General features: G+C 51.7%; 3 protein-coding genes across 5 annotated transcripts; 2 read left to right on the forward strand and 1 right to left on the reverse strand.

The window, feature by feature from the left end:
- The first annotated feature begins 65 nt into the window (after positions 1 to 65).
- rbm14b (RNA binding motif protein 14b) lies at positions 66 to 5653 on the forward strand. Of its 3 annotated transcripts, none has more exons than XM_058066548.2 (4): positions 66 to 135; positions 1569 to 1921; positions 3440 to 4433; positions 4532 to 5653. In XM_058066548.2, the coding sequence occupies exons 2-4, from the start codon at positions 1573 to 1575 to the stop codon at positions 4824 to 4826; spliced, it is 1638 nt and encodes a 545-aa protein (XP_057922531.2). In that variant the 5' UTR covers positions 66 to 135; positions 1569 to 1572; the 3' UTR covers positions 4827 to 5653. The 3 variants fall into 3 exon arrangements, with proteins under 3 accessions (XP_057922531.2, XP_057922533.2, XP_057922532.2); XM_058066550.2 differs by lacking the exon at positions 66 to 135 and adding an exon at positions 156 to 285; XM_058066549.2 differs by lacking the exon at positions 66 to 135 and adding an exon at positions 355 to 541.
- Positions 5654 to 5808: 155 nt separating this feature from the next.
- actn3b (actinin alpha 3b) lies at positions 5809 to 14318 on the forward strand. Its single transcript, XM_058066545.2, has 22 exons — positions 5809 to 7615; positions 7685 to 7814; positions 8996 to 9110; positions 9183 to 9302; positions 9389 to 9475; positions 9536 to 9623; positions 9714 to 9792; positions 9857 to 9938; positions 9996 to 10081; positions 10154 to 10246; positions 10327 to 10557; positions 10638 to 10785; positions 10854 to 11004; positions 11086 to 11194; positions 11251 to 11391; positions 11471 to 11653; positions 11723 to 11857; positions 11926 to 12105; positions 12184 to 12330; positions 12399 to 12464; positions 12546 to 12704; positions 13708 to 14318. Exons 2-22 carry the CDS (start codon positions 7692 to 7694, stop codon positions 13864 to 13866), a joined length of 2682 nt encoding a protein of 893 aa, XP_057922528.2. The 5' UTR covers positions 5809 to 7615; positions 7685 to 7691; the 3' UTR covers positions 13867 to 14318.
- An 85-nt stretch (positions 14319 to 14403) lies between these two features.
- klc2 (kinesin light chain 2) lies at positions 14404 to 18362 on the reverse strand. Its single transcript, XM_058066547.2, has 14 exons — positions 18209 to 18362; positions 17539 to 17784; positions 17169 to 17472; positions 16879 to 17095; positions 16598 to 16787; positions 16356 to 16529; positions 16176 to 16275; positions 16038 to 16087; positions 15899 to 15966; positions 15721 to 15829; positions 15523 to 15654; positions 15312 to 15436; positions 15045 to 15102; positions 14404 to 14981 (listed from the first exon to the last, which is right to left on the reverse strand). The coding sequence occupies exons 2-14, from the start codon at positions 17764 to 17766 to the stop codon at positions 14895 to 14897; spliced, it is 1842 nt and encodes a 613-aa protein (XP_057922530.2). The 5' UTR covers positions 17767 to 17784; positions 18209 to 18362; the 3' UTR covers positions 14404 to 14894.
- Between the last annotated feature and the right edge of the window lie 222 nt (positions 18363 to 18584).

Below are 18584 nucleotides of genomic sequence, written 5' to 3' on the forward strand. Positions count from 1 at the left end.
ACTTTACTTCCGGTCTACAAATATGTCTGTGCCCCCCCCCACTCCAACCCACACACACACACCACCCCCACCCCCCCAATGCCCGGCAGTCAGACGGAAGCAGCCGCGACCATTTTGAAAGGCAGCACCGTAAAGGTAAGATGGTCGATGCTTCTCTTTCTCACTTTGGTCGGCAAAAAAACGATTGTTGTTGTCGGCCATCATGTAGTCTTCCTGTGCGCGCGCTAAACATGCTCAATACGCCACATCGACCACACAGTCGCGCGCGCATGTCTTATGTTCTTGGTATGTTTTTATGTGTATCTGCTAGGTCGTTCGATGTATATATATTTTTTACTTCCGTTGTTGTTATTTCGTCGTGTACGCGCTTTGTGTACGGTTTTTTATTCGGCTCAGGAAAAAGCACTTTGTTCCGCTCATTTGTTGTTTCCTGCGAACAATAAAAGTCTGCAGCAACGTTAACGTGATGAGTCAGCGGCTAGTGACGTCACTTGGAAGCATGTCGCACTGGAATACGTACTGTATGGCTAGCATTCTAATCGTAAGTTGTGCTGTTCAGTGTCCAGTCGTTTAGATGTATGTTGTGCGGTTTTATGTACCCAGCATTGTAGCTCTGTGTCATAATTCCGTGTCCAGCAGTCTAAGCTCTGTTGTGCAGTACTATATATCCAGCACTCCAGCTGTATGTGTCGCTGTTGTCCATGTCCAACAGTCGAACGCTTCGTGTGTATCCCCCATGTTGTGCGCTTTTATGTCATGCAGTCTCGTTCTACGTATATTTTCAGTGGTCTAGTTCTATATGTGTGCATGCAGAAGGCGCTGGTGGAGCATCAGCTGTCTTGACCACAAAATAGAAGTGTTGTGAGGTGTCAGGTTTCACCCACACGCCCCCATGCTTCCTTCACCTGTGGACAAAGGGCACACATGTTGTACAGTCGCGAACCCCTTCAGACAATAAACCTTTATTATATGGATTAACGTGAAATATATATTAGGTTCATGGTTGGTGAGGCACTGACTCCTCGAGAATAACTTTTATAAACTTTTTATATACAAACTACATGCGGTTTTTGCTTCTCCGGGAAAAGTTCCGATCCCCTACTGGGTGTATAATCCTCCATCTTGACAGTCCAATTCATTCATGAAGGCCCCCACCTCTTCAGGATTCAGCAGTACTGCAACAGCCTCCCGTATAACTGAGTTTTATGTATTTTTGTCTGATAAGCGATAATAATGGTGGCACATGTAAATTAAAGACATTCCACACACTGCAAGCTAATATTTGCTAATATTGTACAAGCTAGTATTTACCGGCAGGCATAGCTAAGGACAGCTATTTGGTGATTGTGTCGGTGTGACCATGGCTGAGGATGAGAATGGATGTACATAGCATTAGCAGCTAGCATTGCCTTTATGTATTCTCAAAAAGAATCAGCTTTTGGAACCATATATAATTTATTTGAATAAAATAATGGTCCATATTTCATGTCAAACAAAACTTTGTCTTTATTAGCTTGTTGAACTGATAAGTTAACATGGACACTAAGCTAATGTCTCCTTATGCACAGCACGATGGACAAGAGCCACACGGTGAAGCTCTTTGTGGGCAACCTCGCGTTGGACACCACCCAGGAGGAGCTGTCAGCCATCTTTGAGCCGTATGGGCATGTGGTCAGTTGCAGCGTGCTGCGACAGTTCGCGTTTGTCCACCTGCAGGGTGAAGGCGCCGCCGAGCGGGCCATCCGCGAGCTCAACGGACGGGAATTCCGCGGAAGGAACCTGGTGGTGGAGGAGTCGAGGGGACGGCCGCTTCACTCCACTAAAGTCTTTGTGGGGAATCTGAGCGGCATGTGTACCACTGAGGATCTCCAGCAGCTCTTTCAGACCTTTGGGAAAGTTCTGGAATGTGACAAAGTCAAAGGTGAGCAAACGGTTAACTAGTTTAGATAATAATAAGAAGCTGCTTTTATGTCATTGCAAGAGGGTACAATGACATTCTCCTTGTAGTATCAGCATGTTGCCATAAAATGTATACATATGTACTGTATATAACATCTGTATATAATACTGTATATAAGTCTGTGTGAAAGGCCAGGGGGGGTATTAAGGTTCCAGCAGTCTCTTCGCAGCCATGGGGAAGAAGCGGTGTTTGTTGTTGTCTGTTGGTGTGGGCTCTCATGACTCTTGAGTCTGCCAGAGGGAAGGCCGTCCAGGAAGTGTCCAAGGCGGGATTGGTGTTCTTGATCTGATGATCTGTTGAGTCGTCCTGATGACTGCACTTCCTTCTTTTGAGATCCAGTGGAGTTGGCATAGCACACCATGCGTCCCGTTGGTGAGGACACTCGCTATTGCACATTGGTAGAAGTTTTCCAGCAGAGGTGGAGGTAGGTTGTTCCTCCTCAGCATTATGCATATGATGGGGTAGTGTTCACAGTCCAGCTACTGGTCCTCCCGAGATGTGCAGGTCAATTAACTTACAGCTGGGTACTGTTGCAGTCCATGCAGTCCTGATGCTTTCATGGTGTTGATGTACCCGTTGGATGATAGGGGACTGGTCGTGCTGTGGTGTTATTAGCTGCGTGTCCTTGTTGAGCTGGTCTGGGAGAGAGGTGTCAGTGGGGCAGGGGGTGTTATGGCATTGTTTATAGTCCGTAATGTTCTGTATGCCTTTCCACATGGCGTGGGGGCTTGTTCTCCCTGAAGTTGACCTCTATCTGCTCTCTGTACTGCATTGTAGCAGCCTCGATGCCTCTGTTTAGGTCTGTTGTAGTATTCCTGTTGGCTTCCCTTTCACTTGACCTGGGTGCTGAATCCCTGGCCTGGAGCAATGCTCCGGGTTTTTTTATTGATTTTTTTCGTTCTTTATGTTACATTGTCCATGCAAAAGCTGGTGTATGACAGTACAGATGAGTGTCCGAGGTAAGGGGAGTAGACCTGTCCTGACCTCTGGTGTAGACCCACTTCTAGTGTTCGGCCTTTCCTTGTTTGAATGTCAACATTCTTGTATCTGGGTTTACAGTTTTTACAGTCTTTACGTTGGTGTGGTTAAAGTCTCCAGCCACGATGAAGAAGCCATCTGGGTATTTGTATTGTTGCCTGCTGACGCTGTCATGCAGCCTGCCCATAGCTCGGTTAGCAGTAGCTTGCGGGTGGACATCCTATTACAAACAATTGAGTTATTTGCCTGGGTTTCAAACTCCAGGTGTGGAGAGCAATAGCTCTCATTAGCCGGTCCAGTGTTGTTTCTGGCTAATTTTGGTTCGAGTGCAAGTAAAAAGTTGAAAGAGTAAAGAATTAACACAGCCACCATGTTTGTGTAAACTCTTGACAGTTTGACGCTACCGACCAACTTTGACTTCCTGTTTGTGCGTGAAGATTTGGCTGTGATGCTAATTGTTGTCCCTGCGCTCAATGACAGCCAGGCATTTCTCTTCTGTAGGTTACGCCTTTGTGCACATGGAAAACAAAGAAGATGCGCTTCAGGCCATCGAGGCGCTACATGGCACTTCCTTCAAGGGGCGTCCACTCTCCGTGGAGCTCTCCAAGGTTCAGCCCAGCAAGCAGACACCCACTGGGAAGCTCCCATGTGTCAACTGCGGAAAGCAGGGCCATTACGCCGGTGAGTGTCCCGTGGGGAAACCTACGCTGGAGCAGTACCAGAGTCAGGCCGCCGTCCTGGCTGCTGCGGCGGCCGCTGCCGCCGGCCTACCTCTGCAAGTGCAGCAGAGTGTGCACAACTCGGTGTACAACACATCCACGTTTGATCCCACGTACGCCGCCCTGACCGGGATCTCCACCGGCACCCGCACAGACGGCAACCCTGTGAGCCCGGCTGTATACGGTGCCCTTGCCAGTCAGGTGTATGGTGCCAATGTGGCCAATCAGCTGTACGGATCAGTGGCCAATCAGGCAGCTCTGACATCAGGAGCCACTCAAGTTTACAGTTCGGTCACCCCCAACCTCTACGGGCAGGTGGCAGCCAATCCCGCAGCCGCTTACACAACGCCTGTTTACACACCGACCATGGGCAACCCCATCTACTTGGCTGCCGCTCCGGGGATAGACATGCCCGCGGCTGCGGCGGCGGCGGCGGCAGTCAACCCTGCCTACACTGTTGCACCAGCGCCCGCCTACGCTCACATCACCGCCATGGGTGCAGCAGATCCTACGACGGCCATCTTTGAAGCGGCTAGGCAGGCACATTATTTTGCTCAGGGCCAGCATGTTGTGGCCGAGCAGCAGGCAGCGGCGGTGGCCAAGTCCGGGGAACGAGACCGGAGTCCGCTGCGAAGGGCGGCCTCCCTCCTGCCAGACCCCATCATGAAGCCGTTTATTTACCAGAGAGCCAAACCACGGCGCTCGCTACTCCCGACGCCTGCCGGGCGCACTGCTGAGGAGGCAGCATCCGAGGTGGCCGAGGACCCTGTAGCAAGGTAGGGCGTGCTGTGCGGTGTCCACGTTTGTGTGCGTGTTAGCGACTGTGGTTTCATGATGATGCCCCCCCTTCCTGCCTTAACCCCACCCTCTGCAGGTACTATGCCGACTACTACCACCAGCTTCAGCAGTACCCTCAGTTCCAGTACGCCTACCCCTCACCAGGGGCTGTGACCGCGCTTGCTGGCATGCCGGCGGTGCCCACCATGACTACCCAGCCCGTAGCCACGCTGGACGCCCTCAGGCCAGTGGTTCCCGCCGCCGCGGCTGTGGCAGCTGCCATGGCCACACCCAGGGTGTATGAGCCGCCGTTGCCGCCGCCCACACGCAAGGAGTCCATCCTCCGCCGCCCCGAACTCTCCCTTCACACGCCTGAGCCCCCTTTCCGATAGTCTGCCCCCACCCTCCCTTCGCTCACTTCCTCCTCAAACATGATGGCGGCGGTTTGTGGGGGGAGAGGCGGGGCTAGTAACCTGTTGGTCCTATTTGTGTCACACAGTGCAGCCACTTGCCTGACGGCCATCTTTGAACTCACTCTAGCCTCTCGTCGTGCCAGTAGTGGGCCGCTGTGACTCACCTTTGCCTTTATTGTTGAGTTCCTCAGGCCGGACCTGTGACATCAAGTCACATTCTGTGCCGCTTGCCATCCTCTCGGCAGCTCATTTCCAATCAGTTTTGCCTTATTTAATTAGCTTAGTGACTGGGCGGGGTCAGACAAGCACACGCTTCCGAGTGGCTGCATTGTGTCGGACACCAGTGAGCGGGGCTGGGGGGTAGTGAGCAGCACACTAAGTGAACTTAAAGCACACGGGATCCCGACGATACACCTTTGTCCCCCCCCCCCCACACCGACGTTGTCATGGCGATGCAGGAAGACACTGTTCACCCCCTGCAGTGTTTTTATGTAGTTGCCTACCTCTGCCCCCCCCCATGTTATACGTTTAGTGGCCTTTTTTTAACATCTTGTTTTATGCTTGTTTCCGTGTCGTGTCCATAGAAATGTGTGACTACTGAATGAGAAGTTACTACGTGCCTGGGGGGGAGGTTAAGGAGAGGGACCCCCTCCCAAAATAAAACAGTGTTTTTCTCGTTTACGTTCGTTTCATACAAATACAAATGTGTATCGTGGTGCTGTGAAGGGGAAGCGAGAGCACAAGAGAGTCAGGGGGGGGCAATGTCTTCCTGCACCCTGCCACCCAGCCCCCAATCCTCCCACCCCTGAACACTGTCTTCTCTTCCTGATTCAAGATGCGTCAGATCGTTGTCGCAAAGAAATGTTTGGTGATTGTTTGTTGGGGGGACAAACCCCGCCCCCTTCCCGCCAGCAAGCAATCACCGATTGGTCTTTGTTGTCTGACAGCTGTGTTCTGCACATAGACACGCCCCTCTCCCATCCCCGTGGTCGTCACAGTCGTAGAACTTGTGTGAACTTTGTCTTGTTCTGGGGTCAGGTTAGAGGAAAGTGGGCAGCTCTGATTGATTGATTGATTGATTGATCCATACGTGTACTGAAACGTTAATAAACTGTGTGGATGTTTACTAAAGGAACACAAAGCTTTTGGCCATTTGCGCTCCTCCTTTTCCTCTTTGTGTGCATCTTTGGCTACTTGGCCACACCCACTTGATGGTCACGCACCTCCTGCTTGGGGGTGGGGTTTGTGTTGGGTGGGTGATGGGTGTTGCCTCGTCGTCCCTGCGTGTGTTTGCGTGTTGACTGCATGACACCAGCAGCCCGCCATGGCCTCCACTAACTCTCTCAACTGAATTAGGTTACCTGGACGGCAGTCGTCATGGCGGCGTGGGCGTGGATGACTTTTAGGGCGACGTGGGTCAGCGGCAAGGTAAATGAACTGAACTCTATCTCCCACCTGCTGCCCCTCCCCTAACTGCCTTGCCCGAAAGACCCCCTTCCCCAGTTTTTCCACCGGCCCCGCCTTCCCTCGTCACCACTCCTCCTTCCTGCTTCCCTGTGAAGGTGATGGGCGGGGCCTCAAGTCCTCCGCACATCCACAAGCAACAGCCTCATGTGTGAGTGAGATGAGAGTGAAAGTGTGGTTGTCGCATCGGGGGAGACCACCCCCGTGAAGCCCACTCCGCCGTATTCGCCGCCCTCACGCCTCCCTTATCCTGCCCCCTATCCACCGCTCACACACAGTGCTTTTCTCGCCGCCACCGCCGTCACCACCTTGGATGTGAGCTTGTGGCTCCAACTTCCCAAACCCGCCCGCCCGCCTCAATAACCTCCCCACTCTTGTTGCCATGGAGACAAGGGCATGCTGATGGAGTGTGTGTGAGCGTGTGTGTGTGTGTGTGTGTGAGAGAGAGAGAGTGCAGTGCAAAAACGGCTTTGCTGCATCGAAGGGAAGATCCCGCGGCGTCCTATAAGATTGGGCCGGTGCCACCTGCAGATTGTCAACAATCTCAGAGTTCTTATAGGACGCCAACGACTCGGTGGACTGCAGCCTGTTTGCAATGGAGGCGGGGCTTAATGCACCACTTGTGTGTGGAGTAAAGCTGCTCGCTAGCCCCTCCTGCTGGATGACTACAGAAGCTGACATGTTTGATAAAGAAATTGAAATAACTGTCAAACAGTTGGAAGGAAGCCTCTTCCACGTCCATGCGTTTGGCTTTGAATGGACCGATCCTCTTCCTGTTTGTTGTCCGCACCAAGCCGGGGTCAGCTGACGACAGGCGACGGCCCTTCTGGAATCAGGCGATGACGAGGGTCAGAGTTCATTGGTGAGATTCATCATTCTTTGTTTTCAGTGGGCGTAGCTTCTGTTGACTTTTTTCCCAGGGTATCCAGCATCAGTAACCATGGTGATGGCGCTCTTGTGAGTGTAGCATCATGTTAGTGTTGAAAGTAATGAATAAAAAAAGTTTTACTTCTTCACTCGGAGTCACTTGTCTTTTTTTTTTCCAAGGCAAAGTTGATTTCCGGACACATGCTGGCGGCTTTAAACACACACACACACACACACACTCACACACACAGCTTCATTAACAGCAACAGGTGCACGTCTCAGCGCTTGACTGACATGCAGGCGGGCCACTCGCACACCCCCATACTCCGCCCCCTGCACCTTTTTTGGGCCAGAACCCGACACTCATGATCATGTGCGCCACATGCTGAGCACCAAAGGAGCAGCAGCTTGGGAGCAGTCAAGCAGAGTCCAGCAGAGTGAGTCCAGCACGGTCCGAGCAGAGCCGAGTCCAGCACGGTGTGACCAGTCTTGTTGATCTCTTTCAGCGGCACCATGACGGCGCTTGAGAGCCACATGACGTACACCATCCATCATGAGGAGACCTACATGACCCAAGAGGAGGACTGGGACCGGGACCTGCTGCTCGACCCGGCCTGGGAGAAGCAGCAGAGGAAGGTATGCCTTAGTGATCTTCATGTGTGCGCTTCTAAATGAAATATTTCAGTGTGTGACTTTTTGAGCATGTTCACTTGACAAAATACTAGTTTGGGGCTAGCCTGCACCTGGCACCAAGCCTGCTGGAAGCAGAGCTGGAAGATATTTTCGGCCTTGGAACTTTCTCAGTGTTGTCTTTCAGTCCCCCCCCCAACATCTAAATATACCCCACCTTCAACCTGCCTTGCAGTCTGTGCTCCTAAGAACTTCATTTAAAGGCCGTCTGCCCAACAAAGCTGTGGAAACAAATGTAGTAAGCTGCCGAGTCGGACCTAAGCACTTTCTTAATCTCAGCGGCGGATCAGAACCAAGCATTGGTTGGAGTTCTGGAGGTTCTGTTGCAGATGAGCTGAGAGACACTGACAGATGGTGGCAAGGCCGACTTGGTTTCACATGCACGCCTCCAAATAAACGTCCTCCTAAAAATACTCTCCATCCTCCTGCAGGGCTCCTTCGCTTTCAAAATATTTTTTTTTTTCTTCTCCACCTTGACTTGTTCCCCTCACCCCCAAATTCCACCCCTCAATGAGCCTCATGAAGATGGAGAAGAAAAAGGAATATTTTTTGTTGGTTGGCATATTTAGGTGCAGGCGGGTGCGTCAGTACAGGTAGCCTCTCAGTGGACAGTGGGGGGGTGCCGTCTTCGCCGCCCATGTGATGTAACATTGTGGCCTGGCATCATTAAGATCTGGAGGGGGTATGAAGGGAGGCATCTTGATGACCTCATAATAAGAATTTAGCCAACAGGTGCGAGCGTGTGTGTGTTTTCATCAAGTCATCCTCGTCCATCCATTCCTTCCTCTTACAGCTTGCCTCAGGAATCCCGCCTTCTCAGCTGTCCCCTCGGTGTCCCATAGCAACCCAATTTAGCCCCCCACGCACCTTTTCTCACACACACACACGCACAAGTTGGCCTAGTGGCCTGAGAGAGCTGCATCGGGAGTCTGTCTAAATTTGGTCATCTGCGGCAAAGGACCCTGCACCTGCCAGGACCTCAGCTGGCCCCCTCCAGAGGCGCACATCAAAAGTGACCTCGCTAACTAATTTGGTGTCATGTGATGGAAAAGCTGATGTTTCACTTTGAGGAGCGTTCACTCATTCAGTTAAACCCGTGTGTGTGTGTGTGTGTGTGTGTGTGTCAGACGTTCACAGCCTGGTGCAACTCTCACCTGAGGAAGGCCGGCACGCAGATTGAAAACATCGAGGAAGATTTCAGAAATGGCCTGAAGCTGATGTTGCTTCTGGAGGTCATATCAGGTTGGTGTCACACAAACACACACACAAATCTCCCGCACAGAAAATCCTGAATTTTGGCTCACGCACGCGCAGGTGAGAGGCTTCCCAAACCAGATAAAGGCAAGATGCGCTTTCATAAGATTGCCAACGTGAACAAAGCTCTGGATTTCATCTGCAGCAAAGGCGTCAAGCTGGTGTCCATCGGCGCTGAGGGTGAGGATGCTGACACCATCGTCATAGTCAAGTCACGGACATAAACTGTCAATCACTATTGTGTGTGTGTGTGTGTGTGTTTGCAGAAATTGTTGATGGCAACGTGAAGATGACACTTGGAATGATCTGGACCATCATCCTGCGCTTCGCCATCCAGGACATCTCTGTTGAAGGTGTGCACGTGTAAACACCAGATGAACCTGTGTGATCGTTAACAAGATGTTCTTGTGCAGAAACATCTGCTAAGGAGGGTCTGCTGTTGTGGTGTCAGAGGAAAACCGCCCCCTACAGGAACGTCAATGTGCAGAACTTCCACATCAGGTGAATGCAGTACAGCGGTACCCAGCGGTACAAGCAGAGCAGGTGGTTCCTTGACGTGTTCCTTGTCTTTTTGCCGGTGTGGCGTCTCAGCTGGAAGGATGGCCTGGCTCTGTGCGCCCTCATTCACAGACACAGACCCGACCTCATCGACTACTCCAAACTGAGAAAGGTGCCTCGCGGTTTGCTTCGTGTCTCTTTCCTGTCAGCTGCTCACATTTCCTGTTTCCCTGCAGGACGATCCCATTGGGAATCTCAACACGGCCTTTGAGGTGGCTGAGAAGTTCCTGGACATCCCAAAAATGTTGGATGCTGAAGGTGAGCTTCGCTCTCCCGACCGCTTGAGTGTAACCTAACGGTTATTGTGACCTGCAGACATCGTCAACACTCCTAAACCCGACGAGAAGGCCATCATGACTTACGTGTCCTGCTTCTACCACGCCTTTGCCGGCGCCGAGCAGGTACGCGTTGCACACGGGAAGGTGCTGGCTATGGCGTTCTCTTCGTCTGACCTCCTGCTGTTTAACTGACAGGCTGAGACGGCCGCCAACCGGATCTGTAAGGTTCTGGCGGTCAATCAGGAGAATGAGAAGCTGATGGAGGAGTATGAGAAACTGGCCAGTGAGGTGAGAAATGTCCTTTTTTGACGTTTTTTTGTGTTTAGCTGGTAGCTCTGGTGTCTCTTATATGTTTGTCTTATTTGCAGCTCCTGGAGTGGATCCGCCGCACCATCCCCTGGCTGGAGAACCGCGTGGCCGAGCAGACCATGCGTGCAATGCAGCAGAAGCTGGAGGACTTCCGTGACTATCGGCGTGTGCACAAACCACCCCGAGTGCAGGAGAAGTGTCAGCTGGAGATCAACTTCAACACCCTGCAGACCAAACTGAGGCTGAGCAACAGGCCCGCCTTCATGCCTTCCGAGGGCAAGATGGTGTCGGTGAGCAGGCGTCGCCGCTCGAATGCCGTCAAAGAAGAAGAATACAAAAGTAACTCCTTGCCCGCGTTTCTTCCCCGCAGGACATCGCCAATGCCTGGAAGGGTCTGGAGCAGGTGGAGAAGGGCTACGAGGAGTGGTTACTCACCGAGATTCGCCGTCTGGAGAGACTGGACCATCTGGCTGAGAAGTTCAAGCAGAAGTGCTCCATGCACGAGTCCTGGACTACAGGTCGGTCTTCAAGTTGTCAGTCGTGGTGCAGACTCTGCACCAGCTGACATTGTGCGACGTGGTTTCAGGTAAGGAGGACCTGTTATCCCAGAAGGACTACGAATCGGCATCTCTGATGGAGATCAGAGCCCTTATGAGGAAGCACGAGGCTTTCGAGAGCGACCTTGCCGCTCACCAGGACCGCGTGGAGCAGATTGCAGCCATTGCGCAGGAGCTCAAGTAAGATGATCGCTCGGTAACAATGATGGCCTTGGTGGAGGTCTTCTCGTGTTCACGCTTTCATTGTGTGTGGTCCTCCAGTGAGCTGGACTACCACGATGCTGCCACTGTCAATGCCCGCTGTCAGGGCATTTGTGACCAGTGGGACAACCTAGGAACGCTGACCCAGAAGAGGCGGGACGCTCTGGAGGTACTAAATTTTTTTTTATGTCTTTTGGTTGATTTTGAAGTGTCACCTCTTTGCAGCGCGTGGAGAAGCTTTGGGAGACCATCGACCAGCTGTACCTGGAGTTCGCAAAGAGGGCAGCGCCCTTCAACAACTGGATGGACGGAGCCATGGAGGACCTGCAGGACATGTTCATCGTCCACAGCATTGAGGAGATCCAGGTGCCAATGCAAGTTCTAACATTGTGACCCAGCCACTCCTCTTCTCCAAACACCTCCCATGACCCCTCCCTCCCTCCAGAGTCTGATCACCGCCCACGACCAGTTCAAGGCCACACTGCCAGAAGCCGATAAGGAGCGCATGGCCACTCTGGGCATCCACACAGAGATCCTGAAGATTGCACAGACATATGGAATTAAGCTGTCTGGAATCAACCCGTACACAAACCTGACCTCCCAGGACATCAGCACCAAGTGGGACACGGTGAGTGGACGTGCGAGTCCTGACAAGTGGTTTATGACGTGTTTGTGATGCTGCGATGTTGGCATGCAGGTTAAACACCTGGTGCCCCTCAGAGACCAAATGCTGCAGGAGGAGGTGGCCCGACAGCAGGCCAACGAGCGGCTCCGGCGCCAGTTTGCTGCCCAGGCTAACATCATCGGACCCTGGATCCAAACCAAGATGGAGGTGAGTTGCAGATATCGGCGAAAAAGGTGCGTGTGTCGCCTAAAGCTGACGTGACTTTGTGTGTGCAGGAAATCAGCCACGTGTCCGTGGACATCGCTGGATCTCTGGAGGAGCAGATGAACAGCCTGAAACAGTACGAGCAGAACATCATCAACTACAAGTCCAACATCGACAAGCTGGAGGGCGACCACCAGCTGAGCCAGGAGTCGCTCATCTTTGACAACAAGCACACCAACTACACCATGGAGGTAAGTCACGCTTGCGTCTCCTCCCGTGCCAACTCCTGTTTGATCCTCCTCAAACATGGGACGCATCCTCTGCTGCAGCACATCCGTGTGGGCTGGGAGCAGCTGCTCACCACCATCGCTAGAACCATCAATGAGGTGGAGAACCAGATCCTGACTAGAGATGCCAAGGGTATCAGCCAGGAGCAGCTAAATGAGTTCAGAGCGTCCTTCAACCACTTTGACAGAGTGAGGCTTTAACCCAAAATCTCCAGCACCTTCTCCCCAGCATGCAAGAACTCCATTTGTCTTTGCAGAAGAGAAACGGCATGATGGACCCGGACGACTTCCGTGCCTGCCTCATCTCTATGGGCTACGACCTGGTGGGTCTCGACGTCTGCATCGGGTGCTTAACGTGTGCGCACTCATCGGTGTGTGTGTCTGTGTGTATCTGTGTGTGACAGGGGGAGGTGGAGTTTGCGCGTATTATGACCTTGGTGGACCCCAACAACACCAGTGTGGTCACCTTCCAAGCCTTCATCGACTTCATGACCCGAGAAACCGCAGAGACCGACACCGCTGAGCAAGTTATGGCCTCCTTCAAGATCCTGGCCTCAGACAAGGTATGTGCACACACACACACACACACACACACACACAATTCAAGTCGTAGTTGAATAATACATTACATTCATTATTATATAATCTAAACTAATAATTCAATGTAAAGGGTGCCGCTAAAATCTGGACAAATAGGCAGAACTTAGTAACTGTGTTTTCCGGTTAACGTTGAAAATGTAAATAATAAATAAATGTAAATAATATCATGTTGTTAATACACTGTGGGAATCCATATGTGATACTTATGTATTTTTAGAACAAAAATCGATGTTAGCATCCTTTAACACAAAGTCAGCTTCATCGCCTGTCTGAAACGTCATCAGCGGCTGATATTCAGAAATTTTTTGTTTCATTTTTATCAGTTCACAATTATAGTTTTACATGCATAAAATAATTGTGTCGGGATACACCCTGGACTGGTGGCCAGCCAATCACAGGGCACATATAGACAAACAACCATTCACACTCACATTCATACCTATGGACAATTTGGAGTGGCTAATTAACCTAGCATGTTTTTGGAATGTGGGAGGAAACCGGAGTACCCGGAGAAAACCCATGTGGAGAACATGCAAATTCCACACAGAGATGCCCAGTTCTTCCCGATCTCTTGACTGTGTCCAACATGATAACCACTTATGCACCGTGCAGCATATTTACATTATTATTCATTCATTCATTTTATATCGCTTATCCTCACAAGGGTCGCTGGAGCCTATCCCAGCTGTCTTCGGGCGAGAGGCGGGGTACACCCCTGGACTAGTCGCCAGCCAATTTACATTATTATATTTATGGAAAACAATATTGGGTTATCATCCTGTTTCAGACCTTCTGGAATGAATTACTGACGCTAACCAAGGATCTACTGTCATTTAATTTATTAATTTTGTAAATTATTTGTCAATATTTTAAATGTAAAAAATGTCACCTTAATCACCGATTAACTTGTCGCATTAGTAAAAATTAATACAACATTTTTTCCCACGTCAAACCCTGCCCACCCAGAACTACATCACAGTGGACGAGCTTCGCCGCGAGCTTCCGCCCGAGCAGGCCGAGTACTGCATCAGCCGCATGACCCGCTACGTTGGACCCGACAGCCCGCCCGGTGCCCTGGACTACATCTCTTTCTCCAGCGCTCTCTACGGGGAGAGCGACTTGTAAAGAGCCTCAGTGAGGTGTGGCGACCCCCCCCCCGTCCTTCGGAAAGGAAATCAACCTTTGTTGTACTTGTGCAGCTGCATGTTTACACTTGTGTAGAGCCCCCCCCCCCACACACACACACACACACACATGCACATACACATATATACACACACTGTGGATCTGGAGGAGGGATGAGAGCAACGATGTCATGTTCATATGCAAAGCATTGTGGGTAACTACAGGTGTAAATAAAGCGGCGTGGGGAATGAAGAGAAATGGAGCCTCTTTTTGGAGTCTTAAGGCGCACGAGTGCTAACAAGATGCATCATCTGGAAGGTTGTGACGACGGTACGGTGGGCTTGACCTTGTTGTCAAGCCAAATGCTGATGTGTGACCTTCGTCTGTGCTCCTCCTCCTCCTCCGGAAACAAAACTTGAAATAAAACCTGTCACATTTTAACCAGCAAAGCACTTTTGGTGTGCGTCCCATTTTGCAAACAATGTCAACAACGGTGTGTGTGTGTGTGTGTGTGTGTGTGTATGTGTGTAGTAATGCAGACATTACAATAATGTTAGGCTGCACTTTTATTTACTGAAACATGTTGACAACATCCTTGGAGGTCAGCATTGTTCCTCATAAGTGGATAATAATAACGACTAATTAATGACTGCTTACATGATACCTGCTGACTAGCCTCGCAGCACCGTAATGTGGGAAGCACTTCCTGTTTGATTTTTCATACACAACAGGAAGCCAGCAACTCATAAGAGCAATGTGGTGATGTGTCACCATGACGACAGATACAGTCGCATCACCTCCAGGGTGAGGAAGCAGCTACGCACGACAATGTGCATTTATATATATATACAGACTATGTACACAGCCCAGGATAGGTTAGCATCGTGAGGCGTTCAAGTGCGCACATGCCGAGCGGGGAATGTACAGCAGTGATGTGGCATGTTGACAAACAAAAAACTACCATTGGGCTTTAGCCGTGTCGTACCATCAAATACCGGGTGGTGTGAACCCCCGCCTCCGGGCTACATCTAGCCAATCAGGGAGCTGCGTCTGGTCAGGTCCACGTTGCTGGCGCTGAGTCCTCGACAGTCTGACAGGGTTGGCGAGTTAGCGGCCTGCCGACAAAAAGCAAAGTTGACGTCTTTGTGCGCGGAGCTCACGTGCACACGTATGCGCACCTGCGTGGCGTCTTCGGTGCTCTTGTTGAGGAAGTTGAGCGAGCTTGCTCTCTTCATCCTGAAAAATAGCATCATCATCCTCCTTGTTACCATCATTATGACCATAATCATGCGGTCAAAAGCATTATTTGGGCCCCCTGGCAGTCAGGGGACCTTGGAATTGTCCTACCCCCCCCCCCTATGATCCCTTGGTATTGGAATCAGCCGATTGATACCCTGGTCAGAGCATCCCTCACCATCCTTATCATCGGAATCTAAGAAACCCACCCCGCGTTGCGAGCTTCTTGCGGTCCGCTGCCTTGAAGCTTCTTCACCAGCATCTCGCTACTCCTCCTCAGAGCGTCACGAATCTTCCCAAAGGAGCCACTGCGGCGCAGAGACCCGCTCCCGTCCTACAAGAAGACCATGGCCACGTCACTCACGTCAAAACGAGAATGTTGGTCTCGGCTTTAAAAAAAAAACAAAAAAAAAAACTGACCCCATTCCACTCTGCAGAGTCGTCAGCCTCGCTCGGCCCCCGAGTGCCGTTGCCTCCTTCTCTGCTCTGTCGGCGCTCTCCTCCGTCCTTCAGTAGCTCCACCACCTTGCTCTGGTTGATGGCATCGAAACCCTGAAGGAGCGCATGTTGAGACGTTAGCCTGCAAGACCTTTCCATGGAAGCACTCTGCGGCGCCACCTGCTTGCGGGACTTGCTGGCGCACTCCTCCAGCGTTTGAGCCGCCTCCAGTTTGCCTTGGCGGCGATACAGGGCGCCCAGACTCTTGAGGGTGGTGTTGACCGTCGGGCTGCAAGGAGAGGAACAATAACGAGCCTGAAGGTGTCACGGAGAGAAGCTTAAAGCTCCGCCCACTCACCTGTCCACCTTGCAGGCTTTATACCAGCTACCGTACTCCACGTAAGGCCCCGCCTCCTTGCAGTTGCCCTAGCAGAGAGCAAATCTAATTGGTTACTTTCAGAGGTTCTGTGTCCGGGGACACCTGAGGAGTAGCACACCTTGCTCTCCTCGCGTTCCTCCGCATGCATCCAGATCGGCTTGTTGTCGTCTGTGGTGGACACAAACATTTAAATCTGCTGGTAGGGCGGAGTCACAGAGGGGATCACCATGATGGGGATCGGGTGGCGCCGACTTACTGTTAACTGAGCCAAATTCACGCTCGTGCGCTCGGGTCAGGATCTCCTTGTAGAGCGTTTCTGCGTCTTTGAACTTGCCTTGCTTGAGGTAACACGTAGCCTGAAGGAAGACGCATACACAAGCCTCACACGTGTGCGCTGCCACAACACAGACAAGGAGATCACGATGGTGCCCCCCACCAGGTTGTTTTTGGTCTTGGCCACGTTGGGGTCATCAGCGCCCAGCTTGGACTGGTAGATCTCCAGAGCGCGGCCGTAGTAGTACTCCACCTCGTCGTACTTGGCCTGGTTCTGGCACAGCAGCGCCAGGTTATTAAGCTGCTTGGCCACGTCCGGATGGTACTTCCCTAAAACCTGAATGAAGGCGGGGACAATATTGGCATGCTGAAAAGTCATGTGACGGTGACGGCGGTGATCCTTACCTTCTCTCTGATCTCAAGTGCTCGCTTACACAGAGGCTCCGCCTCCTTGTATTTGCCCCTTTTGCCGTACAGAACCGCCAGGTTGTTGAGGGTGGCCGCCACGGCCGGGTGGTCTTTGCCCAAAGTCTTCTCTCTAATGGCGAGGGCATCATTCAGGAGGTGCGCGGCTTCTTTGTACTTGTTCTGGTCCCTACACACACACACACACACACACACACACACGGAGCATGTTGGTGTAAGAACGGTCATGCTGCCGGGAGTGACCCTGCCCGTATGTCCACCTGTAGACCAGCGCCAGGATGTTGAGCATGGTGGCCACATCGGGGTGATCGTGACCCGATGTTTTCTCCAGGTCCTCCAAGGCCTGCTTGCAGAGCGGCACGGCCACCTCGTAGCGACCCTGCGAGGCGTACTGGATCACCAGGTTGTGCAGCGTCCTGAGACGGGCCGGGATTTCGTAGCCACCCTGCTGCGCCGCAACCTCGCCGCTGGGCTGAGCTACATCATACGTGGAAACAAATCAGGTGAGCAGGCGTGGATGTTGTCAAATGCATAGATGCTGACGTTCTACCTGCGCCTTGTTCGTCCTCGTTGGGGAACAAGTCGTCCAGGCTGTCCTTGGACGTCTCGCCTGGCTTCTCCTCACACGGCGAGGGGTCGTCGTCCAGCTTCTTGATGTGGTTCATGAACTCCAGGTGTTTTTTCTCCTCCTCCAGCTGAGCCACGCTCTGCTCGCTGCGCTGCAACTTATGCTGTGTGGCCGCCAGCTCGTCGCGCAGCCATTGGTTCTCCTGACACAGGCGCCGCACTTGAGCGCGCAGCTTCTGCTTCTCCGACTCCACGGCGCTCAGGTGGCCCGACAGAGCAACGATCACCTGGATGATGTCAGACGCCTGTCAGCCGATCACCGGGGAGCAAGGTGTGTCCATGAAGACACTTACTTGAGCTTCTCCCAGGCCCAGCTCAATGGCCTCCATGCTCTTCCTCAGAAGACCTGACTTCTCCTGTGAAGCGGGAGGCTGGGCACAGTCGAGGAGCGAGTTGAGGAGCTGAGCGTGCTCGCCACGCAGCGCCTCCAAGCCCTGCATGACAGCCTTGGTGTTGAGGACGATCTCATCCTGGCTCAGGCGTTCCAGGGGTTCTTCTCCAGGATACACCATGGTGGACATGGCCCGCTTTCTTCAACACTGTAGAAGCAGCACAAATATTACATTTTGGGATTACTTATGTCTATTTTAGTTTGGTGACGTCAGCATTCGTCATCAAGCATCACCTGTCCTCCTCCACTACACACACACACACACACACACACACACACACGCCGCAATGCAGCACTGGCTTCACACGCACATCATCAGCTGATGGAAGGCCCCACCATGACAGGCGCCATTGAGCCAGAGGAGACAGACCCGGCACATCGACTGAACACTTGAGCGCTAGCTGCATAAGTACAAACGTCATTTACGTTTTATCGCTGAAATAAGACGCCAGTTTGTCTCATCTCACTAAAATGTCCCCATCCAAAGAAGCTATCGATGTCCCGCTAACGGAGTCCCATCCGCCATCTATTTAGCTAAAAGGCCACCAAACAAACCTCCAAATCTTATTTACCTTCATCGAAGATTCCAAGCGAACAAAGCTGCGATGTTGTGATGAGCTGCACCGACCTGTGTCAAGCTCGCTGACGTAACGCGGTTCACTTCCGGTTTCTTTCAACATAAATGTCGGTACATGACGAACGTAAAAACACACAAGAATAACGTCAAACGTCCAGAACTGGCCAAAATAGCTCTTTGGGGTTAAGGTAAGCTAGCGGAAGCGGTAGTTGTTAATTTATATTCATTACGAGCTCAGCGACTTCATGCTTGAGTGGTGTGAAACGGATGAAAAACGAATGGAAGATAAACTTATAAGTGCATTCACACATTTTAACACAAATATTCAGAAGAGTTTGTAATTGTAACTGCAGCAGTTATTCGTTGTGCAG

The sequence above is a fragment of the Doryrhamphus excisus genome, linkage group LG2 (assembly GCF_037039965.1).
Source record: "Doryrhamphus excisus strain RoL-2023G ecotype Guam linkage group LG2, RoL_Dexc_Guam_v1.1, whole genome shotgun sequence".
NCBI lineage: Eukaryota > Metazoa > Chordata > Actinopteri > Syngnathiformes > Syngnathidae > Doryrhamphus > Doryrhamphus excisus.

Coding starts and splice junctions, on each gene's coding strand:
- klc2 (XM_058066547.2), bottom strand. CDS start 17,766: ATGTCCACCATGGTGTATCCTGGAGAAGAACCCCTGGAACGCCTGAGC. Junction 16,088..16,175: donor TGAATTTGGCTCAGTTAACA/GTAAGTCGGCGC, acceptor TGTCCACCACAG/ACGACAACAAGCCGATCTGG. Junction 15,437..15,522: donor ACTCTGCAGAGTGGAATGGG/GTCAGTTTTTTT, acceptor GTCTTCTTGTAG/GACGGGAGCGGGTCTCTGCG.
- actn3b (XM_058066545.2), top strand. CDS start 7,692: ATGACGGCGCTTGAGAGCCACATGACGTACACCATCCATCATGAGGAG. Junction 9,624..9,713: donor GTGCAGAACTTCCACATCAG/GTGAATGCAGTA, acceptor GTGGCGTCTCAG/CTGGAAGGATGGCCTGGCTC. Junction 10,247..10,326: donor ATGAGAAACTGGCCAGTGAG/GTGAGAAATGTC, acceptor TCTTATTTGCAG/CTCCTGGAGTGGATCCGCCG.
- rbm14b (XM_058066548.2), top strand. CDS start 1,573: ATGGACAAGAGCCACACGGTGAAGCTCTTTGTGGGCAACCTCGCGTTG. Junction 1,922..3,439: donor GGAATGTGACAAAGTCAAAG/GTGAGCAAACGG, acceptor TCTCTTCTGTAG/GTTACGCCTTTGTGCACATG. Junction 4,434..4,531: donor GCCGAGGACCCTGTAGCAAG/GTAGGGCGTGCT, acceptor CACCCTCTGCAG/GTACTATGCCGACTACTACC.